At 48.2% G+C, this 15,076-nt stretch overlaps 1 protein-coding gene across 4 annotated transcripts in view; it reads left to right on the top strand.

Annotated features, from left to right (window-relative positions):
- AKAP12 (A-kinase anchoring protein 12) overlaps positions 1–13,227 on the top strand; it is a 105,468-nt gene extending 92,241 nt beyond the window's left edge. For 3 of the 4 annotated variants that reach the window (XM_040448887.1, XM_040448888.1, XM_040448889.1), the window contains 2 exons: positions 6,513–11,520; positions 12,203–13,227. In XM_040448887.1, coding sequence (XP_040304821.1) covers positions 6,513–11,512 — 5,000 coding nt within the window. In that variant the 3' untranslated portion in view covers positions 11,513–11,520; positions 12,203–13,227. Of the gene's footprint in view, positions 1–911; positions 1,020–6,512; positions 11,521–12,202 lie in introns of those variants that run through there. The other variant, XM_040448890.1, reaches the window with a different exon arrangement.
- The last annotated feature ends 1,849 nt before the right edge of the window (positions 13,228–15,076 follow it).

Here is a 15,076-nt window from a genome sequence, read left to right as displayed (position 1 = left end):
TCGTTTCGCCTTTCCCAGAATGTCATATGGTTGGAATCATACAATACATACCCTTTAAAGATTGGCTTCTTTCATTCAGTGATACACATTTAAGGTTCCTCCGTATTTTTCCATGGCTCTGCTGGCTCATTTCTTTTTAGCACTGAATAATATTACATTGTCTGGATGCACCATAGTTTATTCATCCATTCACATAATGAACATCTTGGTTGCTTCCAAGTGTACGCAATTACGAATAAAGCTATTAACATAACTATAAACATCCATATGCAGGTTTTTGTGTGGACGTGTTTTCAGCTCATTTGGGTGAAGTACCAGGGGGCACGGGACATGGTAAGAATATGTGCAGTTTTGCGGGAAACTGCCAAACTGCCCTCCAGAGTGTTTGTACCATTTTGCATTTCCCACGTGACCATTTTTGAAGCCCATTTACTCCCCAGTTGGAGGGACAAGGTGAACTCTCCCTTCAAACCCTAAGCCTTTGTGACTCTAAATGAGAGCTTTGCGATGGGAACCTGCGTGACGTCCCCGGTTCTTGTTCTAATACTCAAGACATTGAAAGTTTTTGAAACCGAACAAACTCATGCACAAGATCCCGCTATCCCTCGAGCCATCGCCCTGTGTTGCGATTTTGGAGGCCACCTGCCTTCTGGCCCAGATAAGGAGGAGGGTCAGGGATCCAGCAGTATTTAGGTTTAGCGGTTTGGCAGTCATTTAGCCACGAGAGTTTTGGTACTCGAATGTGCGTGAGTTTGAAGAGATCACATCGAGGTGAAGCACAGGGCCCCCAGGGACCCTTCTTTGAAGGCGCGTGAAACCAAAGCCCTCGGCCACTGGGCCACAAGGAGACTGTGCCCTCTGTGACGCACGCGGTGGCCCCCAGGGGGCGCCCTCGGCATCGGCACCGGTGTCCGTCCCGCGATGGGGCAGCCGGGGGAAGAAGCCTGGGCCTTCTCGGGCCCTGTGGCGCCGCCCCCGCCGGAGGGTGCACACGATGCTCTGGTGGAGTAACCTTTGCTGTGAGTAGCGCGCCCCCTGGTGGCTGTCGGCCCGGGGACGCGGCGGGTGGGTTGGCTTTGAGAGCCACCCGCTGGACCTTTCGTGAGTGCCGGCCACCCCTCGGCGTGGGGGCTTCCAGCCTGCCTCCTTTCCCTTGCTCTGACCAAGCCCTCGGCATGGAGGCCCGCGGGGAGGTGTTGGGAAGGGACCCGGCGGCCCCGGTACAGCCGACGCCCCGGGGTTCGGATGACCCAGCGGCCCGGCTCGAATACGAAGCCCGCCCTGCCGCTCCTGGGTCGTGTCGCGTTTGCTGCGGGCCGGAGCGGCGGTGGAGCATGTGCCCAAAGCCTGTGCTCCCAGAGCAGTGACCCCACCCGGACCCAGGCCGCACGCACGCCGCTTCCTGCCAGGAAAGGACAGCCCGAGGACTCAGGCGTGAGAGGGGCGTCGGGCTTGGCCCGAGGTGGTGGCCGGCCGGGGTGACCCGGGAAGGTCTTTGCACAGGAGGATAAAGAGAACATGATACAGGTCTCAAAAAATCACTAGCATTTACCAACGGCCAGAAACAGCTTGGAGGAGAGCGAATGGGGGATGTGGCACAGGACAGACGGGCCTTGCTTGTTTGGCCGCACCGTGGGGAATGTGTAGCCGACTGCGTAACAGGAAAGGAGGCTGAAAGATGGAATCCAGGTTCCAGTGCGTTTCCCAGCCATCGCCCGTGGTTTGGGGCAGAACAGGCACCTGTAACGTGGAAGGTGTGGTCGGAGCTGGCTTTTTTTGTTGGTCGTCGTGGTGGCTGCAACTAATTGACCCTTGGTTGCCAGGCTGGGTGGCATAGAAGATTGTGTCGGAAGTCCAGCAGCCATTAGGGGTAGGTTGCAGCGTCACTTTGTGATCAAAGAGGTATTTTAGGAAGCAGAGCCTCCCTGGAAGGTCTGTCCCGGTTCGGGAGGGCGCGGAAGGGAAGTAGAAGCTGGAATGAGGGCTGAGTTCTGCTGTGTGGCTCTTAACCCAGAGCACAAAGGCCCCTCCTGGGCCAGCAGTGGCCCAGTCTGGAAGGCTGTTGTGACAGCATTAGCTCCTGGGATTCCTTAGGTCAAAAGACACGGCAGACCAGTTAGGATTTAAACATCTCTTGTGATCCTTAAAAAAATGTGTTCAGCCCGTCTATCACTCTGTCTAAAGAGAACAACTGCGTATTGCCAGGCTGCGCCGGGACGGTCAATGGCTGTTTTGTTCTGCCGGTTGACAGCTGTTAATCTTTGTCTCTCTGGCTTTGACCGTACACATTCCAGTCTTCCCAGAATGTAAGAAAAAGTGTTTCAAATCGAAACAGATTTGGGAGCATGGAGGGGAATCAGGGAGGAAGATGGTAGGTACACCACCTGCGTTAGCAACACCGCGTTAGCAACACGTCTCCGCGTTTTCTAATAAATTTTGGAAAGGTTGGGTGAGGAGTGTTCTTTTTCTCTCCTGCGTTGCGGGCAGGAAACTTTTAATGTGTATTCGTGGACATTATCAGTAAAATTGTACGAGAACAGACTTTATTGTTGGGGTTTAACTTTTTTTCTCTAGCGTATTTTCAGCGGTAGTAGACACCTTTTTTTTTTTTTTAAAGGTCACATCTCTTGTGTGGCGTTAAAAGGGTGTGTGGAAGGTTTTTCTTGTGTGTGTCCTTGCATCATTGGGGAAATTTGTAGAAAGCAGTTCGTGTCATGGAAGTGGACTTAATTCAAAGAAACCTTTAACCTTTACCGCAAGCAGGTTTATAATGGGAACACGTGGAAATTCACAGCATTTTTGTATTTGAAAAGATTATATACGTGGTGCCAAAAAATAATGGGAAGAGCATTCCCAGTGGACTTCTGGAGGAGGTCTGTCTCCTGACTCGAAAGAAGTGTCCGGGGATACTCTAGGAAGTCCAATGACATACATCTAGACAGTCTCAATTTTTCTTTCTGTTGGAGGTTTGCCACAGTGTGGGTGCTGATTATTTCTTTATTCTTTATAAAGCTTCAAGTTGCTCAGAAACGTGTATTTCGTAGTGATTTTTTTTTTTTAAAGGGAAATCAGGAAGTGTACTTCAGATGAAAATAATGAGATGAGACCCTTGGTTTTCTTCAGACCTCCTTCTCTGTCTAAAATATTAAGTTCTCTGTTGTTTTTTTTGAATTTGTTATTTATTTAATGGTACCTCAGACGCTGATGTCAGGTAGAATCAATGTGAATTGGCTTTTTCTTACAGAAAAAGGTAGGGACGACGATGTCACGGTCAAAGGCCCTGTCGACACGGTGCCATGTGCTTAGTATGAGGATGCTTCCTTAGTTTCTCTTCCTTATGGTCTGCAGAATAAAATAAAACCCACCCAGTACTGCGATGGAGACTTCTAGACACAGATTGTAATAGTTCACATCAAGGACAAAACTATTCTCGTGGGAAAGAAAGATCCTATAAGCTGGGTGAAGTTACGGATTTGGGGAAGCATGTTGTTTTTGTCTTTCCAAATATATCTGTATCTCACATATTTATGGATATGTTGTATGTGTTGGTATGCATACTGTTTATAATTACTGAGCTTCATCTTCTGCTGTGGGCATTAAGTGTATTATTACAATTAAGACCTTTTGTGTGTTCACTTTAATTGACTTTTTTGTTAGAGAAAGCAGTACATATTCTAGAGGGAAATTGATACAAGCAAAACTAAAATATATCACATTTCCATCCCCCAGAGATCATATGTGAGGTAGGTGTGTATGTGTGGGGGGGTGGGGGTTAAATGTGATCATATTGTATATACTATGTGGTAACCTTCAACTCTTTCGTTTTGGTGAAAATCCCATCTCCTCTAATCCCAAATCATACTCACATTTTCCCAAGAAAAGCCAAAAATGTCCTTTTGTTAGTTTGCCCTAACTAATATCCAATCTAGGACCATGCCCAGCCTGACTTACTGTTATGCTTTTTTAAATTTACTAATTTAGCTCAGTACCCCTCCCTTTTATTAACATCACACTGACTTGTTTTTTAAACATGAGTTTTTAAATTTAAAAACTGTGGACAAATACACACACCCATATACACTTGACCTAATCTACCAGTTACTGATATTTTAGCACATTCTCTCCTCTGCCCCCCACCCCAGCCCTCAGTGTCTCTCCTTAAACTGTTTGAAAGTTACTTGCGGACAGTCTACGGGCGTTTTTGTTTCATTTTTGTCCCTTGTGACATTGATGTATCAGACCAAGCTAGTTGTCTTCTAGAATATCCTTCATTGGGGCGCCTGGGTGGCTCAGTTGGTTAAGCGTCCGACTTCGGCTCAGGTCACGATCTCGCGGTATGTGAGTTCGAGCCCCGCGTCGGGCTCTGTGCTGACTGCTCAGAGCCTGGAGCCTGTTTCAGATTCTGTGCCTCCCTCTCTCTCTGACCCTCCCCCGTTCATGCTCTATCTCTCTCTGTCTCAAAAATAAATAAACGTTAAAAAAAAAAATTAAAAAAAAAAACTTTAAAGAATATCCTTCATTGATTTATCTGATTGTTGCCTTACAGATTCCATTAAACATTTTTAGTAGGAATACTGTAGGTGATTTATTGGCCTTCTCAGTGCCTCACATCAGAAAGCATGCTGACAGTTTTGTTCTGTTATCAGGGATGTTAAGTTTAAGGCAGTACCTGCCAGATCTCTCCACTGTAAAGGAAGTTTTTCCCTTTTGATCTGTGTGTTAATACTCTAAACCTGTAGGTTTCCTGACAGCCTTTCGCCCAAAGGTTTCTAGCATTTCTGGATCTTTGAATGAGTTATTACAAAGGTATGGGTAAAGAGCGGTTTCCTTCATCTAATGACAAACAGCCAACCAGGCTTTTCCAGATAAAATAACCATTTAAGCTATAGTGAATCTGACAGTTTCCTTGCTTTGTGTTCTTTTCTATGAAAACTTTTCCCCTGCCCCTGTCTTTTTGTTTGTTTCTTTTGGAATGGCCGATTTTCATGGTGATATGACAAGCTCCAAATTTATCAGTCACACCCACCTTCAAAAGAGGAAAATTTCCCGTAACCACACTTGCCATGAAACAGGGCTGCATTTTACTTTCTATTTCACATAACGAGAAATGATTTTTACTTTTCTAAGCAACTGGAAACGTCCAGTGCAACTGGCCCTACAGGTGAACCGAACTACAATATGGCTTTCTTCTCCCCAAATAACTACAAAAGAAAATCCACTTATGTGTATCGTATTTGATGAATGACATAAGTCCATCTTTAAATACCACATCGTTCCACATCTTGAAGGCTGAACAGCTGTTTGTCCTGGTCTAGGAAGAGCCTATGTAACTGGCTATAAAAGAAACATCTTTGTTAACTCTTGTCCTTAATACATAATATGTGAATCCCGATGCAGTAGAATTTTGAATTCTAAAGAGAATGACTATAGATCAAAGTGGAAGGTAATCTAGATTTATTGATTGGTCTTTCTCATAAGGAAATACTGCCTGTTCCCTAGTTACTTTTTTAGTATCACTCTTGATTCGTGGACTCTTGTTTGGTGACCCATCATTGTCATTGTTGTTTGCCATGCTTCAGCTTTTGGATGCCAGCTTTTAAAAAAAAAAATTTTTTTTTTGAGTAAAGTTGATACACAGTGTTACATTAGTTTCAAGTGTAGACATAACGATTCTACACGCTTCTGGGTGGTGCTACGGAGCACCTCCTTTCCGTTCCTCACTTTGCCTGACCCGGCCTGGAATTTCCCTGTGGAGCCCTGCTCCGTTTTTTGGGACTTGTTACAGAGACCAGCTAGTTATTCACATAGAATGTCCCTCCTTAGATTTGTCTGGATTCTTACTTTTTGTTATTCTTTAGCTTATTTCACCTAAACGGGGTGGATTCTAGATCACGGGCGTGATGATTGATTCTGTTTTGCATTGCAACAGAGCCTATGCCATCTGCCTGACCCACTCTTAGTGATGCTGCAGCTACTTCTACTTACTATGCTGGTACTTGAATGTGTTCACTTTTCCTTCATGGGGACCAGAAGGAGCAGAGTAGTATCTTTAAACCTGAATTCTTTTTTTTTTTTTTTAATTTATTTTTTCAACGTTTATTTATTTTTTTTGGGACAGAGAGAGACAGAACATGAACGGGGGAGGGGCAGAGAGAGAGGGAGACACAGAATCGGAAACAGGCTCCAGGCTCTGAGCCATCAGCCCAGAGCCCGACGCGGGGCTCGAACTCACGGACCGCGAGATGGTGACCTGGCTGAAGTCGGACGCTTCACCGACTGCGCCACCCAGGCGCCCCTCTTTAAACCTGAATTCTTAAAGGTCCTTTGAAAGAAGTAGCGTTTGCCTAATGTACTGAGATTTGCAAATACTGATAAGACTTTAGCTCTGTCCTGGAATTGCCTGACATTAAAGAACGTATAAATGGGTTATGTTTTTTAAAATATGTAGGGTTTTGTTGAACTGTAATAATTTTCTCCCTTCTCCCCCACTGCTCTCCTTTTTCTGTTAATAGTTGGACAGAGAGAGTCGGAAGATGTGAGCGAAAGAGACTCAGATAAAGAGATGGCTGCTGGTTCAGTGGTTGTGGGCGACATCACAAAGGATGGGCAGGAGGAAGTGCCTGAAATAATCGAACAGATTCCTTCTTCAGAAAGCAATTTGGAAGAGCTAATACAACCTACTGAGTCCCAGTCTAACGATGTTGGATTTAAGAAGGTGTTTAAGTTTGTCGGCTTTAAATTCACTGTAAAAAAGGATAAGACCGAGAAGGCTGACACGGTCCAACTGCTCACTGTCAAAAAAGACGAAGGTGAAGGAGGAGGGGCCCCGGACGGGGCTGGCGACCACCAGCAGCCCAGCCAGGAGACCGGGGAAGCAACAGCCAAAGAAAGTGAGCTAAAACAATCCACAGAGAAACCCGAAGAAGCCCTCAAACACGAGCAGAGCACCACGGAAATTTCGCTTCAAGCTGAGTCTGGCCAAGCAGCAGAGGAAGGCAGAGACGGAGAAGAAAAGCAAAAGGAGCCCACCAAGTCTCTAGACTCCCCGACGAGTCCCCTGGCCAGCGAGACAGCGTCACCCTTCAAAAAATTCTTCACTCAAGGTTGGGCCGGCTGGAGAAAAAAGACCAGTTTCAGGAAGCCTAAGGAGGATGAGCTGGAAGCTTCAGAGAAGAAAAAGGACCAAGAGCCAGAAAAAGGAGACACACAAGAACAGGAAGAGACCTCTGAGAAAGCGGCTCCTCCTGAACAGCCACAGCCACAGGAGGCCCCCGAGAGCGCCGGCGAGGCCCGACTGTCGGCGGAATATGAAAAAGTGGAGCTGCCCTCCGACGACCAAGGGCAGGAGGCCTCTGAAGAGAAACCCGCCCCTCTAGCGACGGAAATATTCGACGACAAGGTGGAGATCGTCGCAGAAGTCCACGTCGTCAGCACGGCAGAGAAGAAAACCGAGGAGCAGGAAGCCGAGGCGGAGGAAGCGGAAGCCGCGGAGCCCCCGCCACCTGAAACAGCTGTGGAAACCCCGGCTGAACTTGAGAAAGCCAGGCCCGCGGCGGAGCCGGCGAAGGCCACGGAAGCGTGCGCCCCCGGCGGTGACCACAGCCGCCCCGCCGACCCGAGCCCCGAGGAGAAAGCGCCCCCCGCCCACCCCGAGGGCCTCGCGAGCGAGGCGGATGTGCTGTCCTCGCAGGAGAGAACGAGGGCGCAGGGCAGCCCTTTAAAGAAACTCTTCACCAGCACCGGCTTGAAAAAGCTTTCCGGGAAGAAGCAGAAAGGGAAGCGAGGGGGAGGAGACGAGGAGGCCGGGGAGCATCAAGCCGCAGCGGAGTCCCCGGACAGCACCGACGAACAGAAGGGCGAGAGCTCCGCTTCGTCGCCCGAGGAACCGGAGGAGATCACGTGTCTGGAGAGAGGCGTCGCGGACGCACAGCAAGAGGGGGACGCCGAGGAAGGCGCTGTTTCGGACGGGGAGAAGAAGCGAGAAGGGGTCACTCCCTGGGCGTCTTTCAAAAAGATGGTGACGCCCAAGAAGCGTGTCCGAAGGCTTTCGGAGAGTGATAAGGAGGACGAATTGGAGAAAGTAAAGAGCGCCACCCTGTCTTCCACGGAGAGCGCAGCCTCCGAGACGCAAGAGGAAGCAAAAGGCAACGGAGAGGAGCAAAAGCCCGAAGAACCAAAGCGCAGGGTGGATACTTCAGTCTCCTGGGAAGCTTTAATTTGTGTGGGATCGTCCAAGAAAAGGGCAAGGAAAGCATCATCTTCTGACGACGAAGCGGCGCCAAAACCAGCGGGAGGAGAGGGCCAGAAGCCAGACGATGCAGGAAAAGACAAAGAAACGGGACCAGATGCTGCCCTCGCTAGTTCCCAGGAACATGATCAAGGGCCAGGAAGCTCCTCACCCGAGCAAGCTGGGAGCCCCACTGAGGGGGAGGGAGTTTCCACCTGGGAGTCATTTAAAAGATTAGTTACTCCAAGGAAAAAACCCAAGTCAAAACTGGAAGAGAAGAGCGAAGACTCCGTAACTGGGCCTGGCTTAGAACATTCAGTTTCAGATGTCGACCCCGGGAAAGAAGAGTCTTGGGTTTCAATTAAGAAATTTATTCCCGGGCGGAGGAAGAAAAGGTCAGATGGGAAACCGGATCAAGCCACCGTTGAAGACACGGGGCCAACAGAGGTCAACGAAGATGATTCTGATGTCCCAGCTGTGGTACCTCTGTCCGAGTACGATGCAGTAGAAAGGGAGAAAACCGAAGCACAGCAAGCCCAGAAGGGCGAGGAGAAGCCTGAGCAAAAGGTAGCTGTTTCTGTGTCAGAGGAGCTCGGTACAACTCTGGTTCATGCTGTGGCTGTGACTGTTGTTGACGGGGCAAGGGCTCTTAGCAGTGTTGAAGAAAGGTCACCCTCTTGGATATCTGCCTCAGTGACAGAACCTCTTGAACAAACAGAAGAGGAAGCCAGACCCCTAACTGAGGAGGCATTTGAAGGGGAAGTCCTTGCAGAGGAAACCCCCGTTGTTGCCAAAACTCTGCCAGAGGGTCAAGACGCCATTGACAACACAGTCGTCAGCGAGGTGGAGTTGACTTCTGAAGCTGTGACAGCTGCAGAAACTACAGAGGCATTTTGTGCCGAAGAAGCAGCAGAAGCATCTGGTGCTGAAGAGACCACCGACATGGTCTCAGCTGTTTCTCAGTTAACTGACTCTCCAGTCACCACAGAGGAGGCGACGCCAGTTCAGGAGGTGGAAGGCGGTGTGCCAGACATAGAAGACCAAGAGAGGCGAACTCAAGAGGTCCTGCAGGCAGTCGCAGAAAAAGTTAGGGAGGAATCACAGTTGCCCGACACCAGAGGGCCAGAAGACACGATGCAGACAGTGCAGGAAGTAGGGGCCGAAATTCCAGAGAAGGTAGACGCGGAAGAGGGTTCTCAAGAGCCGGATCTGAAGAAAGAGACGGACGTAGTGACGGAAGTACACATAGAAGAAACTGAGACTGAGACCTTGACACGGGAGGAGGTGGTTGTACAGGCCACCCCCGAAAGCTTGGAACAAGTTCCTCAAGTCGCAGACAGTGTAGAGCCTAGTGAGCTTAGAACCACTTGTCCAGCTGAAACCTTGGTTGGGGTAAAATCAGAATTTATTCTAGAACAGGCTGTTGCTCCCGATTCAGCTGAAACCCTTACCGACAGCGAGACCAACGGAAGCACCCCAGTAGCAGATGTTGAGGCTCTAAATGTAACACAGCAAGAGAAGATGACAGACATCCACGAAGATCCCGAGGTCGCCTCTGGGGTACAGTCACAGATCACAGAAGCAGAGGCCGTTCCTGCACCAGAACAGATGCCTCCAGCACCTTCTAGTCTTCAATCCCAGGAAGAAGATACAGGACATTCAAAAATGGAAGAGGTCCGGGAACATACAGATGAAGAGGTAGCAGTGGAAACTGTGCCCGTTCTTTCAAAGACTGAAGTGACGGAAGAGGACGGCCAGTCTACTGACCGGGAAGCCAAAGACACACCGCTTGTTGAAGGCCCTGAGGTGTCTACAGACACTGAAACAACAGTCGGTGAGAAAGAGACCATGGAGGTTGCCCTTGAAGATGAAGTCACCGAAGAACCTGAATTTCAGAAGAATGAGGATACCGAACTCCAGAGCCACACGCCATCTCCTCCAACCCAAGTGGAGGAAGAGCTGGTAGTTGAAGTAGAAAGGGAGAAAGCGGAAGCAAAGCCAACCCCAGCGAGTGAAGAGGAACTTGAGCAAAAACCAGCCGTGACCGTTTCTGAAGAGCTTAGTAAGCAGCTGGTGCAGACGATTAGTGTGGCCGTCCTCGACGGGGAAAAGGAGGTGACCAGTTTGGAAGAAAGTTCTCCTGGGCTGGCTCAGGAGGACGCGGTATACACAGAAACTCCAGCTCAAAGCTCTGAGCCGTCATTACCTCTAACGGCTGCAGCAGTGGAGGAGAAGGTCTTGGGAGAAACCGTCAAGATTTTAGAAACACCTGAAACCCTGGAATCTGCAGATGCACATTTAACACCAGAAGAAAAACCCTCTGCAAAAGATGAGGACTTCACTGCTCAGCCAGGGGAAGACGAGGTGCCCGCAGGGACGGAGTCTCGGCCGGAATCCGTACCGGAGGCCGTATCGGCCACGCCTGAGGGAGGCATCAGTGCTGACCTGGAAGCAGACAAAACCACACCGCAGAAACGGGCCTCAGATGAAGAGGACGAGCCGGCTGGTTGCCAGGAAGCCCAAGTAAGTGAAACTAGCAAGGAAGATTTAAAGGCTGAAAACGAGATTTTGAAACTTGAGACTGAGAGCAGTAAGCTTGTACAAAATGTGATCCAGACCGTTGTTGACCGGTTAGTAAGTACTGAAGAAACAGCCGTTGATTTGCAGACACAGGCTCAACCTATACAAGCTGACACCCAGGAGGCTAGACCGCAAATGGAGGAGAAAGAAAGGGAACTTCAGGCCTCTGCACAGGATGAAACACACACCGTTGCAGCCGAAGAAGAATCCACGCTAACCACCGTGGAACAAACCCACTCTGACGTTTCCAAAGCTGTGAGCGAAGCTTCCGAAGGGATTCCAGCCGCGGAGGTAGAAGGTTCCGGTGTAACCGACCAGCAGCTCGAAGAGGCAGTTCTCCCGTCGGAGGAAAAGAAAGAAACAACTGGAACAAAGTCTATTCCAGAAGATGGCGATCGCGCCGAGTTAGGCGAAAGGATAGAGAAGTCACTGTCTGAATCCCAGGAAGATGAAAAGGATGATGCCGTTGATGACCCTGAGAGCCACCACTCAGCCCTGGAAGATTCTGAGGCCTCAGGAGGCTTAACCAAAGAGTCCCTGGACACAGATGGGCCAGCGCTGAAAGAGGAGGAAGGTGGCCAGGAAGTAGAATTTCAGGAAGGAAAAGCCCACGGTGAGTCAGAAGAAGAGATCGAAACCCAGACACCGGGAGAGACGCAGAAGCAAGAGGAAGAACCAGCAAAATCAGAACCCACAGGATCCTAAAACATCACGTAAGCGAGCTTCCTTTCCTTCCAAAACACTTTTTCCTCTTTCATGCCACTTGATGGCAAATCTATAAGGGAAGCAGGAGTTTAAATAATAACGACTTTATGCAGAACCTTCAGTTGGGGAAAAAGCAGTCAAGTAGATCAGGAGACCTAGCTTCCCTTCCTTTTCCCCCTCACTGACAACCCGTTCAGTCTTACTGGTGTCATGAAAACAGTGACTTCGTTTTACCCCCATGTGACTGCTTTCCGAGAAAATAAACGGGGCACGTGTGCGCGCACAAGTGTGCATTTGCGTGTTTGGCTCAAAGGCATAAGAGATACGTTGCGCTCACAGCACCATACTTACCAGTTCATTGAATTTTTCCTCAAAACTAGAAGCCCAAAGTAAGTTTTCATCCTACAGCTTGAAATTGTAGTTTGTAGCTCTCTGGAAAAAAAACAAAACATTTTTGGCCACCGGTGGTAGTAGCCAAGCATTTAAAAAATCCCCAGTGCGTGTGATGCGCCTGAATGCTGGAGCCACAGCCGCCAGTTTTTGGTGACCCAGCCCGACCTGCCGTGGGCCCCCAACCCACTCGCTTTCTCAGGGGCTGGACTCCGGCGAGTTGGGGCTTCCGCGGCTCGGGAAATGAACGGGGGAGGAGAGGAGACTTGACTCACTTTTGATTCTTCCTTCCTCCCACAGTTCTGCCCCGTGTGTTTGCAACACCAGAATGTGAAGACAGGCAGTAGGAGGAGATGAACGCTGCTGACAAAGACTCACGACCAGTATTTCAGACTCCGAACCGAAGAACAGGCCCATCGACTGACCTCCTCTCTGGAGCACCCTGACAACCCTGAGGCAGCAATCGGGGGCTACAGCCATTTACCGTGTCCTCTGCAGGGCCACCCCTCTTCCCCGCCGCCGATACCATGTAATGTTTCTGATTTAAGGTCCCCAATTCTCCACTCGGAACTGGAGTTGGCCGCACCTAGTTCTGCTTCTCAAACTGGAGTATCATTCCCTGTGTATTTATATGTATGTTTTAAGTAACCCTCCTGTATCTATTGTAAATTTTTTCCTTAACGATTAAGGAAATGTACAATACGGTGCATTCCTTTTGTATCACGCAGGATGTGGTGGAAGCTCTAAGCCTCAGCTGTAACCTGTGACAACAGCTTCCTTAGAAACAACATTCCTGATCAGAAGCTACGGTTCGTACTTCAAAACCCACTGAGGGTCGGGTCCGTGTTTCAGGCCGCTCTGAAATCGCTCACTTTCCTGTTCTGCACAGTGTGCTAAAAATAAAAAGCTTTTTGGGGGGGGGAACACAGAAGGTTCCATTGTTACTGTGAAATTTTTCTTTCTAGCCCAGTGGGGGTTGGAAGGGAGTTTTTTTCAGTAGCGGGTTAACTTTAAGCCTTTTCTCTGAATTGTTGTGGCCGTTTGGACAGATGAGTGCGCTTGAATCCCGAGGCAAAGTAGTGAAGTGTTTTTCATCTTATCAAAAAGTAATCGACTATTTTAAGTTTTCTATTCTACTCTTATACGCTGGACCACATGCACACACAGCATGAAGTAAGGTTCTTTACAGATGGTATTTTGCTAGGTACTGGATTGTGTCTGTGCCATATCTGTGCCCACTCTTTTAAGGACAACGTTGCATTAAGTTCCTTTGGATAAACTGTGATTTGACATCTGATTTAAATAAAATATTTGCTTCACTTAGATTTGCTGGTTTTATTAGCTACCAGGGAGCCTGGGGCATGTTTTCGGAGTTCTAAAAGCAGATGAGGTAGAAGTTTCCAGTGTGGTTACTACGTCATCCTGGTTTGTCACATTATACTGGTTTGACGTAACGTCCAGAGGAACTCATAGCAAAGAGGCATCTGCTAAAACACACCGGGAGTTTCTTCCGACGGACAGCATTGATCCAATGCTACCATCTGGTGGTGTCTTCCTGAAAAGGTCAATTTTCTGTTGCTATTTTTGGTTTTAAACAACGAGAAATGTCTAGAAAGAAACTTCTCTTTTAAGGTTTTTTACAATGTTTATATTTCGGAGACCGAGCGCAAGGAGGGGAGGGGCAGAGAGAGACAGAGACAGAATCTGAAGCGGGTTCCAGAGCCCGATGTGGGGCTCAAGCCCGTGAGCGCGAGATCATGACCTGGGCCGAAGTGGGATGCCTGACTGACTGAGCCACCCGGGTGCTCCTAGAGAGAAATTTTAACAAGGCTTCATAGTAAAAATGCCTCGCCCAACGGGTGATCGTGGACTTTTTTTAATGTCAGTGATTTAGGATTCGTGCTAATACGTAAGGGACTGTCAGACGATTACCACACCACAGTCACCCGTGTCCCGTAAAGTCCCACTTTTTCACGTGTGGAACTGGCCTGGCATACATGCTTCTTAAATTTCACTCAAACCCAGAACCCGTGTTTACAAACTTAAATCGTGACTGCCAGTTAATGATTTTAAAGCATTCTAGACATTCTAGAGAGACCCCTTTTAGCAGAAGGAAAATAGGCTGTTAAAATGAGAAAGTAGTTGATCTTATCAACGAACCTGATTCCCCCCCCCCCCAAAAAAAAAGCCATATTAGACGTTGATAACATGATATGGCATTCTGATAACAATGTATGGTGTTGTAGTTGGGAAATGTTTCATATCCTTTTAGGAGTTATTCTCACATACAATAGTCAACCTTGCTTAATTATTAAACTTTAAAATGCCCAAATTAAAAAAAAACAAACAACCCTCTGATCTAAGTATCTTTTGCTGACTCGAGACTTAAAAAATCCAAGGGCTGCTGTCAATGTTTGAAGGTCAACCAAGAGGTACCGGAGATGAGAGCGCTTGGTAAATGGCTCCTGATAGGTCCAAACATGAGCTTCCTCTCTGTGGCATGCGGTGGTTTTGTGCTGCTTTGAACAGATAAAAGATTCCTGTAGTAAAGTCGTAAACAATTTTTTTTTGGGGGGGGGTTGTAAACCCCATCCTGGCACTCCGTTCTGTGTTTGCTGTTCTCTGACTGCCTGTGGCCAAGTCTCTCTGGTCGCGGCAAGTGGTTTTCCAGTAACAGCTTCACCAGCGCTTTTCATACTCCTATCTGGATGCGCCCCGGATCCCTTCTGTGCGAGCCCTAGGCCCATGTCTGTCAACCAACACTGTGTTAGTAACCAGAGGGATGCTGTTAGCAGCACGAAATACAACTCTGTATGATAATTCTAGAACTGCTGTTACTCTGTGAAGTACAAGATAACCAAATGTAAACTGTGTGCCTATATTTCGCTACTTTGGGCATCACTATGGAGCCATGTACAATAGGAAGCAACGCAAGACTTGTAAACTCTCACCACTGGATACTGAGGAATATAAAATGCTCCCCCCGCCCCCCCCCCCCCAGGTTATTTTGCTAATGGTACACACGAGTTGCCTCTCGCTGTTCACACAGACTTTGTTCCAATATGTTCCTTTGGCCGTTTGGGGCTGCAAATAGTCAAGGGCTGGAGAGTTTAGCTTTCAGTGTAAGCTTCAAGCATAGCAGTTTCCTTTTTTTTTTTTTTTTTTTAATTTTTT

Source organism: Herpailurus yagouaroundi, unplaced genomic scaffold, assembly GCF_014898765.1.
Source record: "Herpailurus yagouaroundi ecotype Mexico unplaced genomic scaffold, PumYag 198, whole genome shotgun sequence".
NCBI lineage: Eukaryota > Metazoa > Chordata > Mammalia > Carnivora > Felidae > Herpailurus > Herpailurus yagouaroundi.
Note: the sequence above shows the minus strand (reverse complement) of the source record. Positions and strands in the feature narration are given on the sequence as shown.